We start from the raw sequence: 22,113 nt of genomic DNA on the forward strand, positions 1-22,113 counted from the left end.
CTAATAATAATTGAGAAAATGACATGTAAATTTTAAATAAGTGATTTAAATAAATCTTTCAAACATACAAGAATACAACCAAGTTTCTTGAAGTGTCAAGGGTTTGAAAAGATCGCATTATTCTAATATCAGACCTATTCAGTGAAATGTTTGTGAGGTTTGTAACATACTAATTTAAATTTTAATAGTTAATTTAAGTTAATAGAAATTTTAAAAAAATAATATTTAGAGGTAAGAAAATTAGTAAGAGATGATTATTAAATCTAACTTAGGATATAATTCTAAAAAAAATTAAAAAAATTTAAAAAAATAATAATTAAAAAAATAAATAAATAAAAATATTATTAAATTATTTTTATAATAAAAAAAAGGGAAAAGGTATGCAAAAAAAAAAGAAGAGAAGAAGAAGAACAAAATTGCTTTCAGCCGCCCACAACAATCATTGTATATAATAATAATATAAAAAAAGGGGAGAGAGAGAAAAGAAGAAATAATAAAAAAAATGTGTGGGACCCACTAAATTTTTATAAAAACTCAATTGTTCCTTCATTTCTTCATTCTTTCTTTCGTGCGTGAGCTGAGGCAGAGAGAGCATCTGTGAGCCAAGTCACCGGTGCTGGGTTTTAAGGTAAGAGTTTTTAATAGGATATTTAGAGTGTGATTTTAAGCTTTTAAGACTAAGTAAGTGTTCTAAAATTTTTTCTTAGTCATCCTTCTTCTTTAATTTTTGAGTTTGTAGTGGTAGAAAATTTAAGATCTGGAAGAGGGATGAATTTATGTTGAATAAATATGATTTTTGAGGTTGTCAGTAGTATAATAAATGTTCTAGAGTATAAATTTATTGATGATCTTTGAATCTGTGGCTTATGGATCAAATTCTAAACTAGATCTGAAAATATATGTTGATTTATTGAGGTTGAGATGATTATTTGGGATGAGAAATGAATTATTATGGTTATAGGATTATGATTCTAAGCTAGAGACTCAATTTTTAATTTTTGGGTATTTTAGGTACGAATTTATGAAATAAAAAGAAAATTTTGATAATAGAAATTAGTTTAGAAGTTGATTTTTAGATTATTAATGTTTATTGATAATTAAAAGAGGAGTTAAAAATTTTACTTGATAGTATTAACCATTGGTTTGTATTAAGATTGAGATTAGGAATTATGTTATATTTTTAATTCTATTATTAGAATTATTTTATTAGTTTCAAAAATTAAAACTAATATTTATAAATAATATGTTATTTGTAAATTATATTACTGGTGAAGATTGTGGTGAGAGAGAAATTTTAAGGAATAATTTATTGAAAAAGTCACAAGGTAACCATGCTTTTAATTTATGATTTGTGTTACTTCATGTTAATTGGGTGATTATTAAGAAAATTATAAATTTTGTAATATTATATAATTGTGCAATATTATTATGAATTTGTTTGATTATTGTGGGAGGTATTGGGAGAAATGCTATTATTGTTGTATTTATGTGCCACGTGGTACGCCCCTATTGGAGCTCAATAGGTGGTTTGTAAGGGCTCGGGCTAATCTACCTTTGGCCGGGTAATTTAGCACCGAGTGAGAACTACGGCTCGAGGTTAATGGAGGGATATAAGGATGATTGTTTGTGTGTATTGTAATATTTCTTATATTTGTTGGAATTATATTATTTTTAATTCTCATTTAGTAAGCACACACTTAACTGTTTGTATACACTATCATAAATTGGCTTTGGTTACTGGGACTTTTGAGTCTCATTATGTGGTTAACAATTTTCAGGAGAAGAGCCACGAGTGACACGTGGAGGAGTCCCAGAGGCTTAGTGGTATAGATCTACTGTCTCTTTTGGGTATTTAATTTATGATTTATAATGTGTTATATTGTCAATATTAGGGCTTTTTATTTATTGTCAATTATATGAATATATAAATGTAATCATGACTTTCAAACTATTTCTATTTTTGGTACAATTTGGATGACTGTAATTTTAATATTAGGTTTACTTTGGATTGGTTAAAATAGCATGATTATAAAGCCAAATAACTGGCTTGTGTTGAAAATTTACTAAATTACTTATTTTACTTGTTGGGAGTATAAGGATGGACAAATGTGATTTAGCTTAATGGCATGTGGGAGGTAAAAATTTATCTGAAATGTTATAGTGTGTGAGTTGAAGCCAATTATAAAATATTTTATATTGAAATTATTGATATAAAAATGTGTTGGGTGGCTGTAACACAACTATGATTGAGTTAAATTATTTAAAAAAAAAAATTTGATGTGTTACAAGGTTAATTTGTAAATACGAGAGGAGAATGACATTTTTATGGGCTTATATGTTACAACTGAGTTTTAAGGATTTACAATTGAAATATTATAATTTATAACTGAAATTTTATAATTTATTATTAAATAGGTTTGAGCAAGTTGGGGTACCGTCTTTTTACACCCGTGACAAATTACAACCTGGTTCCAAGGTGCATAGTTGTATTTTTACAAATTTGCAAGACTTATTTATAAATTAATTTTTTATTAAGATTTATATGTAATTTTTCTATAATAATATAAATCTAATCAGTAGACACACACACACAACATAAATGCACGGTGCATGTATTTTGTACAATGGGTCAAACCGCCAAAAAACAACGTGCGCGCTCGCGAATATGCATAATAATTATTGGTAGGATTATATTATTTGTTAACAACGCGCGAATATGTGTGTATATATCTAAAGATAGAAAGGCAAATTAATTTGAAAGAATTTTGAGTGATACCCATTATCCCTGTTTTGATGAAACATATTGCCTAGCCACTTGTGTTTAAATTCCAAAAAAAAAAAGACAGCTAGAAATAAAAGCCAGAGGAAAATAAAGCAGAAATTTTGAATACTTTGTGTGTATTTTATTCTACATGTTGAGTACTTTATTTTGGAAAAGTTGTATCAGATACCTCACCTAATTGAACAGGACAGAGATATACTTGGTGCTCATACATATTGTCAAAACTAGATAAGTATATGGCTCCCTTTCCAACCCAAAACAAAGAATCTCATTGTCGTGTGGTGTTGATAAATGGATTGCTCAGTAAAACTTGTCGTATATGTTCTTAGCTACATGGATAAATATTATGTAGTTATACGAATCATATTTCACGTCGTCACGGACAGAACCCAGACTATGTGTTTATGTGCATATGCACCTTTCGTGGAACAATTAAGAATGAAAAAAATTATGCAAAGAAAATAGAAATTCCTTCCTACAAATCTTTGTTTTTGTCGGAAGGATACTTCATTTTACATGAAAATTAATACGTTATGTGGAAAAATTAAAACCAAAGTAATTTCAACTACAAGAAGCCAGTCCGTGAGAATGGATTCTCGGATTTTGAGTTTATAAAAAAATAACAATAATAAAATGAGGAAAAATATTTAAAAGATTTACAAAAATTCAGGGATCTCAGTTTTAAAAAACTTGCTAATCTAATTCATAGATAAGGGATGATGAGTTGACATGTAAGTATAATTAAATGAGCCTTCAGCCACTCGAGACAAACAGGTGATAAGTATGGGGTAAGGTGGTATAGGAGTAAAAGTTTAGGACTCCTTCAAAGAACGGACTCGAATTTTGCTGCAGAGCAGTGGTGAAATATAATAGTACGATGTTATAAGTTTCAAAAGCATTGGCAGAATAAGGAAATTATGTGTGTCGTGTCAACAAAATACTACCAGACCAGATCCAGAACACGAAACATAATGACACACATCCAAGTTCTTTGATCTAGCAGAAAGAAAATTCGCTGTTTCCCATCTTTTCCTCGCACCGGCATGTATGTGTATGTGTGTGTGTGTGTATATGATATATATACTCCCTCCGGGTCCTTTTTTATACAAACTTTCTATAATAATGTAACTAGCAAATAGAATCAAAAGGAGTGAGTATCAAGTTGTTCAACTGTAAGCAAACTGAAATTAAGTTTTTATACATAGATTAAAATTAGACTTAATATATAATAGAGTGGAAAGGCTCATAAATTCAAACTTTTAAGTTTTAAATGAAGATGCAGTGTCTTTTTATTACTCTAAATTATTTGTTTTCTCCCTTCATTTATATATCTTGATTAACGATAGGCGATGAGGTAAAGTGGCAAGATATCACTTTGTTAAGAGCAAAGCTCAACGATGCCAACTGTAATCACCCATTCGTATTCATCGCATCGCGCGACAGCTACATATCAACGCGTGGGCATGTTCGCGCACACGAACACAGAACACACACATGTTGCAACTTTAGCTATAGAAAAGTTTGCCATTTAGTTTTTTTCTTTTGCCCTGAACTTTACCACATATATAGCATAAAAACCCAAGATCTCTTGCACCATATTAAAGTTATCCTTCATATATAATGATACTTTTAGTAATTAACAAGCACAACAAAGCATAGCAATGGTAGGAAAAGCAATATTGACTTGCTTCAATCTTATTGATGTACAGCAATACAAGATCTTAAGAGAAAAAAAATAATTGAAACTGAAATAGACCATCTATATATCAAAGTTAAGTTTGCTATCTTATTTTTGTAGATGGGGAAAAGGTAATAAAAAGTGTCTCTCATAAAAGAAACCGCAAGTATAAAGAGATATAGAAATTAGAATTAAATAATTTAAACAGTTTTATTATATATGGGTTAAACTTAAATAAATCCACACTACACAAGCTAGCCAGTCTTTTTTATTTTATTTTTTTGGTCAAAGAGTACGTAGTGTTCTTTATTGGATAAAAGGTAGTCTATTGAGTGAACTCACGTGTCGTAATTAGAGGAAAAGCAACGGAGTGTCACGTCACCAATTGGACCGCATCGACATGACAGTATAATTCTGTACTGAAAAAATATATCAGTTTAATAAAGTCACAAGTCACAACAATGACTATATATATCAGTATAAAAATTTTACGTAAGACTTTTATACAAGACATTCATCAACGCCTCTTTTTGAAGAGGACACCAAAAGCTATACAGTTTTAAAATCATAATTAACAGTAATTAACAATCATTTAATGAAGAATTGCATGCATAATCGCAGGGAGGTGTCAAGTGATGGGGAACAAAAAAAAAGGCTCCAAATCCAAAGACTTAAAGTTAAAGGCTTGAAAGGCACATGATGACAAACAAAGCGAGAAATATATACGAATGCTTCTTGAGGATCAAGCTAAGCAAGTAAAGAGAGCAATAAAAACAGAGAATTAAAGTGGAACTAGCACCCAGACATGCTATTGGATGCTGCTTTCTCTAGTCAAGAACCTGGGCACGAGAGGAGTGTTTAACAATGGTGCACAAAAGTACAAGTGCTTTTGGTCACCTCGATGCCTGGAATCTATGCTAATAATATCAATATTCTTGTGTACTCTTTTTGATTGCTTGTACACCCCGTATCTTGAACCTATCCTAAAGTTGAGTTGAGAAGACTTAATGTAAGTCTAAACTAATCTAGATCAAGTATTAAGAGATCTTTTTGGACAGTGGGCTAGCTCCATTATTCAGAGCTTAAAACCACTAATTAAGTTAGAACAATCTTTTACACGTTGAATAGGCTCTTAAGTGATAAATATTCTTGTGTGCTGATGATGGACCGAGTGGAGCCCAAGGGATGATATGTAGAGCGAAACGCGACCGAGTGAGAATCCAAAACGAAAGCGTATATGTTCACTCTCTTTGGAATTTTCCCTCCGCAATGGAACCACAGCCAACTTTTTCATTGAAAGGAGCTAACCTGAAGCTCTCTCTAGAATCGAATTTACCCACCAGAATTGATTGATACATATACTTATATTCATCAGTACTACTGTCACATCACAATCTATTTTAACCATCTTTTACTGGACATTTTTATGCTTAACGCATGTTGAATGTACATAAAGCCACTAGACGTGTCGATCTCCCGATTAGAGTTTTCTGAGATATAAGATGCTTATAAACACGCTCTCAATGCTTTCACGCACACTTAAATGGAGATCAAGTTGAAAAGGAATGATACCGTTAACCATCTCCGTTGGAGGTCAGAGGTATAATATATGATGCAAAGTATTGTACCTGTTTATGTCCATGGATCATATAGTTTTTTTTTTCCTTTTAACTTGTTGCTTTTTGAGATCCATCGATGGTGGTTAATCTTAATCATGTGTGGTCGGCTAGCTTGTTCTTTTTTACCAAAACCTAGGGTTTATATTGGAGAGAGAGCAGCTCCGTTTGTGATCTCTGATCAACTTTCTCTCCGTCTTTGTACGGAAGACATGTCAAAATGATTCTTCTGGGGGATCGTATCATAATCTTTATGAACAAGTGGTTTTCATTTGCTCCTTGACTGGGATGCATGCATTTTATTATTTCCTTCACTTTAGAATATATGTTACCTCACACATTCTTGGATTAACTAGTTTAAGAGTTGATATCCCTCTTATCTAGAGATATTAAGTTCAAATTTTGAGTATATATATGTGGCAGTGATTAACTTCTTGATGGGAGATATATCCCCTAAAGAGGTGCCTGCTAGCTATTGATCAGAAAAACTTGGGTCAAAAATCTAGGATACTAGAGTGAAAGAAAAAATAATCACCTAACAAAATGGTTTATAATTTTAACTAAATTAAAAAAAATGTATACTGTACCTTCAATTTAATGGGGGTGGAAAATGGCGTTTGCATTATTTACCATGTAATTAAATTATAAGAGACAATTAGCAGCGAGCTCAAAGCATCTTGAGGGGATTTTATCTTTATGCATAAATTGTTTACGGGAGGAATATGGAAGTATGATGGAGCCATTTCATGTCATCGAATCTTTTTGAGATTATTTGATAGATTTGTTGCTGTTGTTGTTGTTAAATATGTTCGTGGCGACACGAAGAAAGCTTTTCTAACACGTTAGATGATATGAAAACAAATTTACTTGAACAAAATATATTCTTTTCTTTTTAATACAATGAACAAAATATATTCTAACAAATATGTTTCTTTAGCTTAAACACAATGCACATATGGGGCAATAAATCTACATTGCTCCATATATATATAATTGAAAATTCTGAGTGCTATATATATATATATATATATTGGTTAAGATTGAATTTTGCTCTTATACTTATTTTATAGGAGTCCGGGCATCTTATATTCTTAAATGAAATAATTTTTTTTAAAATATTTTTTTAAGGTCCAAAAATGCCCATCTATTAGCAGACCGTTAACTTTGCCCTTTTTTTACTCATATGACATATGCATAGAGCACACGCACACTGACACATAAGACTCTAACTATAAATTATATTTTTTAGTGTTAATTGGCCCTAAATTCTTTTTCTAAGACCGTTAGATATCTTAAAATCTTTTTCTAGAGGCATTGGATATCTTGAAGTCTTATTAAAATAAAATTTAATAAATATTATCAAAATATTAAATATTTTCATATTTAATAATGTAAATATTATTATTTATAAATATTCATTCAAAATTTATAAATTACTTTTTAAATATTAACAACTCAAACTAGCATTTTCTAAATTTATAGATAATTTTTTATTTTTTTATAAATCAGTCTTCGATCTTCTCTTCAAAATAGTGACCAAATCGTTATGTTTTTTTTTTTACATGTTAGAACTTATTTATATTTTTAATATTAGTTAAGTTTCTTAATTTTTAGGTTATTTCTTGTAATCTTTTGGTCAACTAACTATCTTCCTCAAAAATATTACACTACTTAAATTTATTACTCTCTGTATGTTGAAGTGTTAGGAGTAAAAGAAAAAATATGACAAATTAGGATCAATAATATGCTAACAAAAATATTTATTTGAAAGATATCGTTTATTTCATTAATATGTTATAGAAAAAAGTTACTCCCTCCATTAAAAAATATAAAATATTTTTAATCGAATCTCATCTCCTAATAAAATAGCTACATATTTTTAAATTAACCCTATCTTTTCATATTTATCCCTATTAAACACCCTAAAATAAATATAAAGTCATTAATTAATGACGACACTTTTGAAAAAAGGCAATGATTACAGCTCAAAAGACTAAAAATATTTTATATTTTTTAACATCTAATTTATCAAACAATACCTTATATTTTTAAATGGAGGGAGTACTTAACAAGAGAAAAATGAAGATATGAGGAAAAAAATCTCTTCATTGATTTAAAGGTTCATTCCCTTCATTTTTAATACAAAATTACAAAATATCAAAAATTTAAAATATTAAGTTGGGTTTTGTAATGTTTTAAATAATAATATTTAAATTATTAAATATTAAAATACTTAATATTTAATTAATATTTATTAAATTTTATTTTAGTAAAACTTAAGAATGCTTAGCGCTCATAGAAAAAGAGTTTAGGGGTAAATAAGTGCTAAATAATAATGTCAAAGTCTTATATGTTATTATATGTGGACCCTATACACATGCTACGTTAATAAAAAATAAAAAAAATTAACAATTGACTAACAAAAAGGAGGTTTTTGACTCTTCAAAAAAATAATTTAAAAATAAAATTATCCCACTTAAAAGTATAGAACTTCCAACGCTTTTAACAAATAAGTATAAGGATAAAACTAATTTTTTTTACAATATAATTTTTGAGTTAAGACTTTTTCATATTGGTTTACTTAAAATTCACGTACAAGTGAGTAGTAAAACCAAAATAACGTTTCTCAATATAACTATTTTTCCAAATCAGTTTTGAAATCACATCATTCTTAGTCATTTTCTAATCCAGTTTAAGCTATTTTAAAGTGATACACTTGGTATAATTAGCATGTAAAAATCCAGTTGTCACCCATAACACAGCTCATGGGGGCGAGGAAGAGAAGAGCGTAACAACGTTTTAATTAGATCACACTATACACTCCAATGCAAAGCACTTGATGGAATGAAGAAAACCCTAAAAATAGAAATTGAATATTAATTATATTATTATTGAATTAGCACCTGAAAGAAACTAAAACAAATTAAGTTACATGTACATCCCTATGCTTGGTCAACCCAATTTCTGCTGTGTCTCCTGGCTTGGCGCGGGTTAACAACACGACCCGACCCGGATTGGCGGTGCTTGGTTCGCCGTGAGCCTCGCGTTGACGCGTCGCCAGTGAGAGGCTGACGGCTATACGCACAACCCCCATCCCTATATATATATGATTCTCGAGCCTTTTAACACCCCCATACTCTCCTTCTTCTTAGCTAACTGCTCGTAATTACCATTTTCTCCTTCTCTCTCTCCCTCCCCCCTTTTTCCTCTGCCTGTCTCTCTGGCTCTTCGCTGTTTTCTGTTTCTCTGCTTGCTCTTGTCTAACAGTCTTCTTCTGCATTGTTCTCTTGCAACTCATAGCCATGAAGACTTTTCTGGGACAGGCTCTCATCCCATTTCGCTGTGCTTTATAGGGTCATAATCTTTATATATAGAGAGAGGGGACGTGGTTATCTTCTTTTTTTCTTGGCGTAAAAAACGGGCAGAATTTTCAGGATGTTGCAGGATGTCATCCACGCTCCACCGCCACCTCCACCTCCACCCCAGGCGGAGCAGCAACTCACCAATATTGTAATGACCTCAAGTCTTAATCGTGATACTGTTTAATGCATATACGTTTATGATATGATGGGCTTTCTTTCTTTCTTCCTTTCTTCCTTTTTTTTTTTTGAGGGGGGTGATTATTATAAATATACAATGAAGCTGAGGAGTGGGTTATTGTTTCGCTCTTGAAATCATGTCATGTCTTAGGTGTATGTTCAATTCATTTATATCTGATGATCTTCGCTGTGACATTCCATGCACGCACGAATGGTATGTTTATGTCCTGTTTGATATTTGATTATTTGTCAATATCGATTTGTAATTATTGTTCATTGAAATATTCCTCTTCCTAGTGATATTCCTGAAGGTAGAGTTAAATGCAATAAACAATGTACATATACGGACACACACACGTGTTAGAGTATTTCAGAGGAAATCAGAAACCACCTTACACTGCAGGACAAGAAAGTTTTGTTTCCTTTATTTATATGGTTGGAAAGCAACGAGTTAATTTATTGACTGGGGAATAAGAACGAATCAGAGACTCCGTAAGAATTAGGCTTTGCCCTTTTTCTGATATTGTCCAATCAAAAGATGTTATGCCACTGAACTGTCATTTTCTAAGGGCAACATAGGAAATGTAGCCATATCTTCATTACTGCATTTCCGTGATAATCTTTTAAACGATTTTTAGCTGCAAGATGACTTTGAACGTAGCTTTCATTTCCTGTGGAATATATATCCATGTTTTTTTTTTTTTTGCGCTTTCTGTGCACGCTGTGCAAAATTTGATTCTTTTATTCAGTTTGATAGAAGAGAGTACTTGATGAAAACAATTCACATGTTGGAGTTCCTTGAGACTCTTTCGTATTTCCCATTGTAGGGATATTTTCCATATATTGAACAAAAAAATAAAGGGCCATGAGGTTCCTTCTTCGTTTACACAATGTTTCTGGTGCAAATATCAAATGCCCTGGCTCCTACAGGTCACATGGAGGGATAGATGCACGTCTTTTTCTTCTATGACCCAAAAAAAAGCCAACCCCTTTTAGAGAATTTTATATTTGTTTACGACTAATTATAGACAAAACTGACTGGACTTTGCAACCAATGAGTTACATTTGGAATGTGTTATTGGGGTTTTCTACGTTGAATTATTTCCTTTTCTTCTAGACAAGGATTGGGAACTAGTATTGTGGCAGACACTGTTATATATTAATTGACAGGTTTTTAACTCACTCTGGAATGCATGCCCACCATCTGATGATGACAACTGCGAAAACGAAACTAAAATTGATTAGAGAATATTTATGGGAAAACAAAACCAAAATTAATTAGAGCATATTTATGGGAAAACAAAACTAAAATTGATTAGAGAATATTTAGCTTCTCAGTGTTCAAATCATGAGATCTCTTTTCTGTTTTAAATGACCCTATCAGGCTCGTGTCTATCAACAAGTAGAGGAATTGATTCAGGCCTACAATGAAAAAAGTTATAGAGAATCACGCTTCTTCAAGTTTGTTTTAAATAGGGTCTGCCCTGCAAGTTATTCTGAGTTATTGTGTATAGTAGATTTTGGAAGCCATGCTGTTCACAATGCTTTTATATCACTTGGTGCAGGATGAAATCTCAAGCCCAATCAGTGCTCGAATTTTCGAGCTTTGCGACCCTGAATTGTTCCCTGAGACCCTCCAGAATTCTGAGGTTACCTCCAGCTCAAACTGTTGCTATGAAGAGAATTCCTCCTATGCCCCGAACATATCTCTAGCTTCAGATGTGGACAATAAGTTCAACAATAGCAATACAATCACCAACCCAACCAGCACAAATCCAACCAGCAGCGGTGCGGCTGCCGCCACCGCCGCCGCCGACAACAATAATACAGCCAACAATAGCAATCTGTCCATTGTCTTTGACTCCCAGGATGAAATTGACAATGACATTTCAGCCTCCATAGACTTCTCATCATCTCCTGCTGCTTTCCCTGTCCCTCCATTTCTGCCACTCACAACTCAACAGGACCAGCAATTTGATTTCTCTTCACTGCAGCCTCAGGTCACACTCGCAGCCAGTTCAGTTGTGGAAGGCCTTGCACACTACGCCACTGACTCTGCTGTTGCACCTCTTATGGGGGCTTCATTAGCTTCTGTTTTTGAAGAGGATTGCTTATCTTCTGTCCCTTCTTATGTGCCTTTGAACCCTTCATCTCCTTCTTGCTCTTATCTCAACCCCGGTATAGGACCTTACATGCCTCTTGGTCCCCTTAATACTGCCTTATCTGCTGATAGTTCGGGGATATTTGGTGGGAGCATTCTCCTAGGCTCTGAACTTCAGGCACAGGAACTGGATTACCAGGGAGAAAATGGTACAATTTATTGTCCAGATTCAATTCAAAGGGTTTTCAATCCTCCAGACCTCCAGGTATAAGCAATTTTCTTGTTTCTTTTAAAAAAATCTTAGTTCAGTATTTTTCAAGTTCTGGTTGATTGATTTCTTTCCTCAGTGAAAACCCTAATTAAGAAGGCTCAGTTCAATATAATATATCAAAAAACAAGGAAAAGGAAGTCCAGCTCCAAAGCTCTCTATTTGCAAATCTGAAAGGTTGAAGCAGTAACGGTCCTTGCAACCAGTAAGCTGAAGGAGCCCCATAGGTGCTCAGAAACATCAACCAGAGGCTACATTCACTGTATCAGTCCCTTTGGAATGTCACCTGCGTTAAAAAGTGGCATAAAGTTGGGCTAGCAGGAAGAAGTCACAACTTTCAACAAAAAAATTATGCATAAACATTACTAATATTATTAGTAGAGAAGACCCACTTTATGGCCACCTTTGTTGTCTATCGCTTTCTAAAGCATCTTTTTAAAGCTAAACTTGATACTTAACCGTCGGTTGATCAATAAGTGACTGTTATTTGTGATCTCGATCAGGCACTTAGTGCTGAGAATCAGCAACTTGTAGCTGGGGCTGGGAGTTCCACCACTTTGACACCAGAAATATCAAACTTGGAGGATTCTACCTTCAAGGTCGGAAAACTTTCTGTTGAGCAAAGGAAAGAAAAGATTCATAGATACATGAAGAAAAGGAATGAGAGAAACTTCAGCAAGAAAATCAAGGTACTCCCATACTTTATGATCAGGAAATTATAAAAAGAAAAAGTTCTTAGACATATTATTTTTTAATAACAAAGATCTAAGGTTTTTCAAGTCACATCAAACAATTCACTCGTGTGATTTTTAGTTCTGTAAGTTATGAAGGTTTAAAACTAATGAAGCAAATGTGTGTGCAGTATGCTTGTCGCAAAACTCTAGCAGATAGCAGGCCTCGGGTCAGAGGAAGGTTTGCAAAGAATGATGATTTTGGAGATAATCACAGACCCGCTTGTAGCAATCACGAAGAAGATGATGAAGACGACGTAAGATTCCCTTGAAAACGTTTTTGGTTCAATTTGCCTATATATGTGTGAAAGAAAAATCCCTATCACCTTTTCTTTTTTCCCCCCTTTTTATCAATTGATGTGTCTTGCAAAATTCCCTCATCCAATTATATATATTCCTTCTTGTGACGGTACACGCAGGTGGTTGTGAAGGAAGAAGATGATATGGTTGATTCCTCAGATATTTTTGCTCATATCAGTGGAGTGAACTCCTTCAAATGCAACTATTCCATCCAGTCCTGGATTTGACTCAACAACACAGTCTGATCACACTACACACATAGAGATTTAGTTTAGAAAATTTGCAGGGCCCTGTTCCATCCATCCTGGTTTGATGGTTTAAGGAAAGTAAATAATTGGGGTCGTCGTATTAATCCCAATAAGAGTCAGGAGATATATATATATGTTATATTATATATACTCACACCCACAAATCTATATCTATATAGAAACGACGAAAGAAAATTAATGTATACATTTTTGCACATATTACATTCAAGTCATTACTTGCACCTACAGAAGTGTCCCAAGTTTTTATACATGAACGCAAGGCAAAAATCTTGGAGCTCATTGATGCATTGTTTTTATATATGATGATGTTTAAGAACTAGCCTTGAAGATGAAGTGATTTTCATCACAGGCTTGAAATATGTTTCTTTGAACTGTTACAAGGCATTTGAAAGAGAAGATAAGTTGCATGATCAGAGATTTTCTGGTTTAGATGATGGTTTTGCAATGCCAGCATGTATGCCTTGCAATAAAGAAATTTCTATATCCGTAAACATATATGCTGTAATACAAATAATAAGCCTGATTCAGAAACTCCAATATATATGCAGTTTGCTTGATCAAAAAATGATGCCGTCTTCATGGAAATTTAATTTTCAAAATTAGATGTGTGCGTGAGTTATCAGACTGCAGAAAATTATTGAAGAGCAAAATTAAAATTCTTTTCTGAGGAGATAGGTCCCTTTCTTTTCTTTTTAAGAAGGCATTTTCAAGTACCTTTTAGGTAATATAATGTAATGTAATGATGTCTCTTGAAAGACCGATTTGCTCTTTAATCTTGATGAGAGAAAAAGCATGAGTTTCTAAATAAAGTATCTAACATTTGATATTATCAAGTTAAATTTGAGCATTCTTAGGTGTAAGCGAGCTAACTATTTCAAATATGTGTTTTAACTTGCATCAACACAGATTTGAACTCAACTCCATACTTTAAGTTTTTGCTTGGATAGAGAAAAAAATTTAAAGAAAATAATACTAGAAGTGAAAACTCTAGATCATATTTCCCCTCCCACTAGTGCATGGTGGGTGCATGATTTGTTTGTCCCTGTCCTTTTATACTTCTGCAAGAAAATGCAAAGCCTATCTGTGTGAATAATGCAGAAAATTCATGGGGAAGATTCTAACCAAGAAAGGAAACTATCAATATCATGGCCTGTTACGAGTGCAGGAAGCTTTAGCATTTGCATCTAATTCCTCATTAACAACTTTGACGCTTTGGAACAAACAAGCATTGTATCTTCCATTATCATTCACCTTTATTAATTCCTAATACTGTATGGATAAAATTAAGTGTTAAAGCACAATTTTTTTTTCCTTCAAAAAGTTTCACAGAAACACAATTGATATACTAAAATATTTAAAAGTATAACGTCATTTCAATATTTTTTAAAACCATGCAATGTTCAAATTGAATAAATTTCATGACTAATAATTAAAAATATATATAGGCCAACTTTGTTTTCAGTTAAGTTGAATGGGTTTGCCACTTGACCTTTGTTATTTGGGTGGCCTGAAAAAATAGAGAAGAGAGAATAGCTACATAGAAGCTGTTTGAAGTTATTTTTATTTTATTATTTTAAGAACTGGTATTTTATAGAACATGTTCTGAGAAAAAAATAAAAATAAATGTTTTTTTCATTCTTTTTTGTTCTCCAGAATAATGATCACATCATATCTAAAAGTTGTTTTCATTTTTATATTCTACAAAACAATATTTTCTTTTTTTTTTGTTCTGCAAAATATTTTTAAAAAACATGTTATCAAACATAATTATTTGTTCTCTTGTTCTTGAAAATAGAAAACTATTCTCAAAATAATTTTCAAACAAGCCCATATTTTCTTTTTATTATTTTCCCATTCATATATTTCTTTTATTTTCTTCTCTATCTAGACAAATTCCTGGTATTATATCAAGAATGATTTAAGGAAAATTCATACATTTCTTTTTTATTTTTATAAAATGATGTCTTTATTTTGCTTTTTTAATAAAAAGTTTATGTAAGTTGAATTTTTTAGACTTAAAACCATGACAAGTGTTAGGACTAAAAAAATTATGAAAAAATTACATGTAGATATCATGTAAGAGAATTTACTATTGAAAGGTCATAAAATTTTTAAAATATTTTCAAGTTTCAAATCTTACGTACTTACAACTTGATTAAGGTCTAAAAGTATTAACAACTAAGCAATAGCTATTTATAATATACTATTACAAGGTGTCATTTTTTTATTTTTCTCTATAAGTTGTAAATGATTGTTGTTCAGTTATTAATACCTTTAGTCAAGTTGTAAATATACAGAATTTGAGATTTGATAATATTTTGTGAATTTCATGGACTTTTTGATAATAAATTTCTTTATGTGAAACCTAAAAATAATTTTCTCAAACAAATATTCTTGTCACTTTATCTTCTTCTTCAAATTCTTTATAAGAAATGATTGAGAATGGTTTTTTGAGTCTGAATATAAGAAACAACTACTTGTTATCTTATATGTTTATTGAAAATTTTATTTTTTACTCTCATAGTTAAGTATGTATCATAAAATACACGGTCATTATATTAAACAATCAATATAAGCATTTTTGCAGAAAATAAATTATAAATATGTTTAGTAATTAAATATTTTTTTGGCCAAGAAATTATTCTTTGATTTATGCAATTTACTTTGTAAAAATGTGAAAGCATAATACAAAAAATTAAACTAACACTACATGTGGATAATATAAAAACATTAAGGGTTAAAGATATTTTTTTATTTTAAACTTTTTTAAGGATGCCGAACACCCTACGTTAAAAGGTAGAGCGATATTTTAATAAATATTTTTTAAAAAAACAAAATTATCATTATTTACCCACCGTCTTCGCCATTGTGAAAGAGTTGAGTTGGGGCCCATGCATGGAACACCAATGTATTTAATTCTATTTTGTTGTCATTCCTCAACCAAAATTAAGTCGATTCCTATCATTGCCACTATCACTTTTAACCTCTTTGACCTATGTCAAACTATTAAAATATATCAAATTTTTTGTTATCATTGTATATAGCCTCCTCACTATTTCATGTTAACAAATAATAAAAAAGATTATGAATTTTTAATAAAAAGATAATTTTTCTTTTAAAAACATTTGTTTAGGATGAATAATATCCCACTAAATGTTTAGCGCTCCTAAAAAATCATTGATGGAAAAAATGATGAAAACCCAAACACTAAAGATGATACTCCCTCCGTTTTAAATTATAAGATATTTTTAAATGAAATTTATCATCTTAAAATATAAGATACTTTAAAAAAATTAAAATTTAATTAAATAGGCTTATTCCATACTATCTCTCTCTTTATTTAATACAACCTCTATCCCAAATTATAACACACTTTTAGATAAAATTTACATACCAATGACCCTCAATAAATACACTCAACAACTTTATTTTTTTCAAAATAAAATTATAAATTTTTAAAAATACTCTTCATTTAATAATCTTAAATCCACATCTAATTAGTATTAAATAGAGATAGAAAATGATAATATTAAAATAAGTTTATTTAACAAAAATTTAATTTTTTTAAAGTATTTTATATTTTGAGAAGTTAATTTTTTTTAAATATTTTATAATTTGAGATGTAGAGAGTAATAATTACGTATAGGTTTAAAGTTGTTAAATGAATGATATTTTTAAAAATTTATATTTTTATTTTAAAAAAAATTATTAAATATATTTAATAAAATTTATTGTATGAGAAATTTTATTTAAAAATATTTTGTAATTTAATACGGATGGGTTTTTTTTTTTGGTAGATTAAAATATGGTATATTTAGTGCGAGAGAATGCAGGCAAGGGGCCTGCCCATCCTGCCTCTGCTAAATTGTTGGTCAATGAAAGAGGAATATATGTGCTTGACCACCATATGCGCAGTTAATATCACACGCTCTCTCTCCACCACATGCCTCAAGCAAATGTGGAGTTTAATCAATGCATGTGTCTCAGTGTCTGCATCAAGAACAACAACAATTTCTTTTTCACTGGCCCCACAAATTCTGAGTTCAAGAAATTGATTATTTTCCTTTTGAGATCTCCATCCAAATATTTTCCCTCAGCGTTGCAAGTGGCCTGCAAAAATTCCTCGGGCTCTAGTGGACTCACTTACCTATCGTGCGCACCAGCTCATCAAAATCTGACATCTTTCTTTGTCACTTACGACCCCCATTTCCTTTATCCTTGTTCAAGAGCTTTTGGTACACAGTACATTGTGGAACTCGGCTCAGCTCACCGGATGCGAGATAAAAAAATTGGGTCCTACAAGCGAACCCTGATTTTTTGGGCATTCTGGGTCAGTGGGCGAATTTTCATCCTACATCATGGCTCACGAACCCATTTTCATGACACCACTTTGCTACTCTTCCCTTTAGCTTAGGTAGTTTGGTCTTCGCTTTCTCTCTCGATGGGGTCAAATATTATACAATTTCTTGCTTTTCTCGATGATTATTAATAAAAACGAGTTTTGGAGCTTAGTTTTATAATTACGTGGGGTGGCTGTCGCTGTGTCTGCTGATCTTTGCTTCCCATGTGCCGCTAAGTTGGGTTTTCCCTTCCTTCTACTGTTCTTTTCACTCTGTCCGTATGGGTAGTTGGGTTTGCCCTCTAAACTTGGTTTCGAGGATGAAAAGCTCAAATTTTTAGGACAATGAGTGTTGGTGTTCGAAGAACCAGCCTTTTCTCTTCAGTCCTGTGTGTCCGTTTGACTAAGGTGGAATCGGCTCTTCTTGGATCGAGTTTCTCTGGTAATACAAAGTTGTTCTTAGTAATAGTAGTTATATGTACGGGGCTCATGCTTTCTGCTTCCTTTTATAACAATTTTTTTTTAACGGAGGACTTTCCTCGCTTTTGTTTCTATAGATTTGGATTTTACCAACTTAATTTGGTTGTTGAATGATTGATTGACTGATCGGCCGACCTTACTTTGTGAGTTTGAAGGTTGCATAAATTGCTGGAATTCTGGGCTTCCTTGCTCTTTTCTTCTTCCTCACATCTTCAAGAGACTTTTTACTCCAACCAGTGGTGAATGAAGTGCTGTTTTTGTATAACTGGGTCTATTTTATTGGTTAATTCGTGGAATTGCATCTTCGTTGAGCTTGCATAAGTCCTGCGATCATGCATAAACATGCTAAACTTCTGAGCATTTTAGTCAATTAATTCTTCGTTTTCTATAGGGAATGTGCATGGCTTCCAGATTTCTTTGTAGTGCTATAATTTTCTCTTTCACGTTTATTTTCAATTTCTTTTAATTGACGTACATTCCAAAGTTGCATGTCAAGGTATATATAAAAGACTTCCAGAATTTAGTTGCCTCTCAAAGTATCATGTAGTTGTGCAGGTCAACTCTTTAAAGCAAAATGCTCCTTTTGAAGCTCTGATGTGTTGATGTTAAAAGCTATGGAGCTATCTTTTACCAGGGGCGTAACAATTTTTGTTGCTTTTCAGGAATCTTTGAAAGCAGGAGATTTTGAAAGAAGCGGCCTGCCATTAATGCATAGTAGTTAGTTGCAGGTGAAAAATGGAAAATAAAATCGTATGCCTTCGTGGGAAAAAGGGTTTAGCGCGTAGCTTGAGCAAAGATAGGGAGTTATCAGATGATGACTCTTCAAAATTTTCTGAATCACATCCAAAGAAGTTGATCAAAAGGGCGAATTCACAAGGGACCGTAGTTATGAATATTATCCAGTCGCAAGCTAACAAAGCTTTCTTGAAGGATATATTTTTCCAATGTGTTCGTGGACTTAACCATAGGATACCAAAGCATTTGGCGAGTGTAGACGAGAAATATCTTCGCCACTGCCTGGAATATATACACATGAGTGCATTGAAAGCTGGTCACCGCAATGCACCTGTGAACTTAGGATACACAAACATGGGAATTTTGTCAGAAAGCTATGCTGACTTTATCCGCGGAGATGCTTGTGATTCAGATGATTTATTAGTCTTTGAATGTCCTGAAGCAGCTGGGACTGGTAATGGGGGTATAAATGATAAAGCCGCAGAACATTGGACTTTAGGTACAGTGATGGGGAGTAAGAGTATGATAAATATATTGAATAATCCTTTGTTTCACCAGTTTGGGCTTTCAGGTAGCAATAACAAGCTCAGCGGGATGACTCTGACTGATGCTAAAGGGTTTATATGCTATGATTTCATGGACCCTCCTTGTGGTTTAAGTATCTCCTCGTATAAACTAGAAAAGGAAGCACCAATGATGAAAAGCCACAAGTCTCGCTCTGCTTCTGTTAATAGAAGTCTAGCCTCTACCTCCAGCTCGGGTTCTACTTGCTCTGACCGGCTATCATTTACTTCTCCTATTCCTTCTCATGCAATGCTCCGATGCAAATGGAGGAAAGGAATTCCTCATTTTGTTTTTTCTACAGATGACCAAAAGGAGGTCTATATAGCCATATTGAGGAAGGTAGATCCAGCAGATGTTAAGGCTTTGGACTATGTATACTTGTTCTATTTGAAAAGGGGTGGCCAAAAGGGCTGTCAGCTCCCTGACAATGATTTGCAACTCGTTGGCAAGATGAATGTATCAACAACTTCTACACTTGGCCCAAACAATTATAACGTTATGGAAACTGCATTTGTAGTATTTGGTAACAATGAAACTTATGACAGAGAAATATACACTTCAAGCCATACTCAGAGGAAGAACAAGGGGTTGTCAAAGGTGTCACAAGTATTCAGAGCTAGTCCGTCATCAAAACGCACAACTCTCTCTAACTTAGGTGGATCAGGTGCCATAGTGGATAGTTGCCCATTGAAGTCATATGCGCTACGTGAGAATGATGTAATTGAAACCAATGTTCCGCCAAATTTTGAGATGGTTGCTATTGTTGTGAAAGATCTTCTTCCTTGTAGCAGGCCTGGCAAAGTAGGAGGTTGGGGCTTAAATTTTCTCAGCAAATCTGGAGTCAAGCAAAGTACTTTGCCTTCTGAAAGTAGTCGAAAGACCAGCGATTGCTCACCTAGCATGAGCATTCTAATTCCAGCAGGGCAACATGGTGGCACAAGAACCAGAAATGGTGGGCCATCCAGTCTCATAGATCGATGGAGATCTGGGGCAGTTGTGACTGTGGTGGTTGGGATGAGGGATGTCCTCTGACAGTACTCCATAGAAGATCATGTGAAGGAGATTTTCTCTCTCAAGTAGATATGCAAGGAGAGTGCAACTCAGTTGATTTAGTTATACAGGTCTGTAAATCTTCTCATATCAGTGGAGTTTTATATTGATTTCTCTCGTCACAAGTTCCTTACTGACATTATGCCTCATATCTCTATAAGTAAATAGAATTAGGGTAAATGATATTTGGCCCGTTTGGATTCGGCCAAAAATCGATTATTGAGCCAAAATAATCAATTTTTGCAAAATTTATTCAAACAGCTGCCAAAGTTAATAATTGATTATTGAGTCAAAATCACGTTTTGAAATAAGTTCTGAAAGGTTGCTTGTAGATTCAATTTTACTGTTAAATAATATATTTTACTTCTTAAACAAAGTTTAACAAATTTAATAGTATTAAATACAATTTTGTCAATAATTTAATTTTGAAAAGCAATATTTTGTATGGTAATTTATACAGTTAAAATTAATTTCAGTATCTAAAGAAATTGTGTTATAATATAATTAATTATAATTAAAATCAATTATATTAATCAATTATTTTTATAATCAATTATATTCAATTGAAATTCAAATAGGCCTATTGTGATTGATTTTTCTGATTTTTTTGCAGTTGTGAATAGATAGGGAAATGACCATTGTTCATTGCTTGATCCAATGGTCACCAAGATCTAATTTGTGATAGTTCCGTATCAACATGTCATGCATATGTAATACTTCATTAGTTCATTATGCTTTCCATGTCTATGTACATATAGATTCTTCGTTTAAGTTTGTCATGACAATCCTTCAAATTTTCAGGGTTCAAGCGATTTCAGACCCACTTTGAGGATGGTGAAAGTTCATGATGATTTATATTATATTCATTCTCAACCGTTCCTGTCGTCTCTGCAGTCTTTATCCATTGCTGTGGCAATAGTTCATTCACAAAGTCCTACTCTCCGGCCAACCAGTGGACAGGATCTGTGAGAACAAAAGTCAGAAATGAGAGTTATGTAGTGGGTCATAATTCTTTCAATTGTATTATAATGGAAATTACTGAGAAGATTTAGGAGGTTATACATGAATCAGGCTTTTATTCCTTTGCTCACAGTTTTTTATTTATTCATACTGGTAGAAGTTAACTAGTTTAGGAGAACTAGCTATGATTGTTTTCCCATTTTCAATTCCTAGACAAGGATTATTTGTAGCCATCCTTTACCCCGGTCCTTTTTCAAAGGGAAAGAATGTAAAATCTTTTGATGAAGAATACTTGGTAAATCTTTGCATTTAGATTCGGCTTTCTACAAAGCTGTTACCCTAAGGTAAAAGTGGATGTCCAAACCTTAGGTGTCCAAAACCTAAGGTAAAATCACATTTGTGGTGTATTTGAGCTTCTGCACCTTTTGTTTTGGCATCTCGGACATAAGTATTTACCCTTTTAACCTAGTTGTTTTATGACATTACTCAATTGCTGCCTATACGTGGCAGTGCCTGAGTAATGTAGCATAGCATCACTTTGATATCTTGATAATAGTCCAATCTTCTGTGCGTTATAACAAAAATATGTTGAGCGGGAATGCCAGACACGTCCCTCTATGTTAAATGTTCACTTCTACATGAATGCTCCATGCACAGGGTATCTTTGTCTCACAGGTGTTCTCTTCCAAAGAGGTGAGGGA

The 22,113-nt window shown here is 32.7% G+C and overlaps 1 protein-coding gene and 1 pseudogene across 1 annotated transcript; both read left to right on the forward strand.

Moving 5' to 3' along the window:
* The first annotated feature begins 9,237 nt into the window (after nucleotides 1–9,237).
* Nucleotides 9,238–13,694, forward strand: LOC129309713 (two-component response regulator-like APRR7). Its single transcript, XM_054951396.1, has 5 exons — nucleotides 9,238–9,586; nucleotides 11,181–11,981; nucleotides 12,488–12,673; nucleotides 12,847–12,972; nucleotides 13,135–13,694. The coding sequence occupies exons 1-5, from the start codon at nucleotides 9,512–9,514 to the stop codon at nucleotides 13,240–13,242; spliced, it is 1,296 nt and encodes a 431-aa protein (XP_054807371.1). The 5' UTR covers nucleotides 9,238–9,511; the 3' UTR covers nucleotides 13,243–13,694.
* Nucleotides 13,695–17,494: 3,800 nt separating this feature from the next.
* LOC129307726 (uncharacterized) lies at nucleotides 17,495–21,724 on the forward strand (annotated as a pseudogene).
* Nucleotides 21,725–22,113: the final 389 nt, after the last annotated feature.

This window comes from Prosopis cineraria, unplaced genomic scaffold (assembly GCF_029017545.1).
Source record: "Prosopis cineraria cultivar Desert tree isolate PC_DT_omini unplaced genomic scaffold, ASM2901754v1 PC4, whole genome shotgun sequence".
NCBI classification, from domain to species: domain Eukaryota; kingdom Viridiplantae; phylum Streptophyta; class Magnoliopsida; order Fabales; family Fabaceae; genus Prosopis; species Prosopis cineraria.

Bases quoted from the DNA above. Each gene is read 5' to 3' on its own strand.
- LOC129309713 (XM_054951396.1), top strand. From the start codon at position 9,512: ATGTTGCAGGATGTCATCCACGCTCCACCGCCACCTCCACCTCCACCC. The intron at 11,982-12,487 runs GTATAAGCAATT...GATCTCGATCAG, and splicing joins TCAATCCTCCAGACCTCCAG to GCACTTAGTGCTGAGAATCA. The intron at 12,973-13,134 runs GTAAGATTCCCT...CGGTACACGCAG, and splicing joins AAGAAGATGATGAAGACGAC to GTGGTTGTGAAGGAAGAAGA.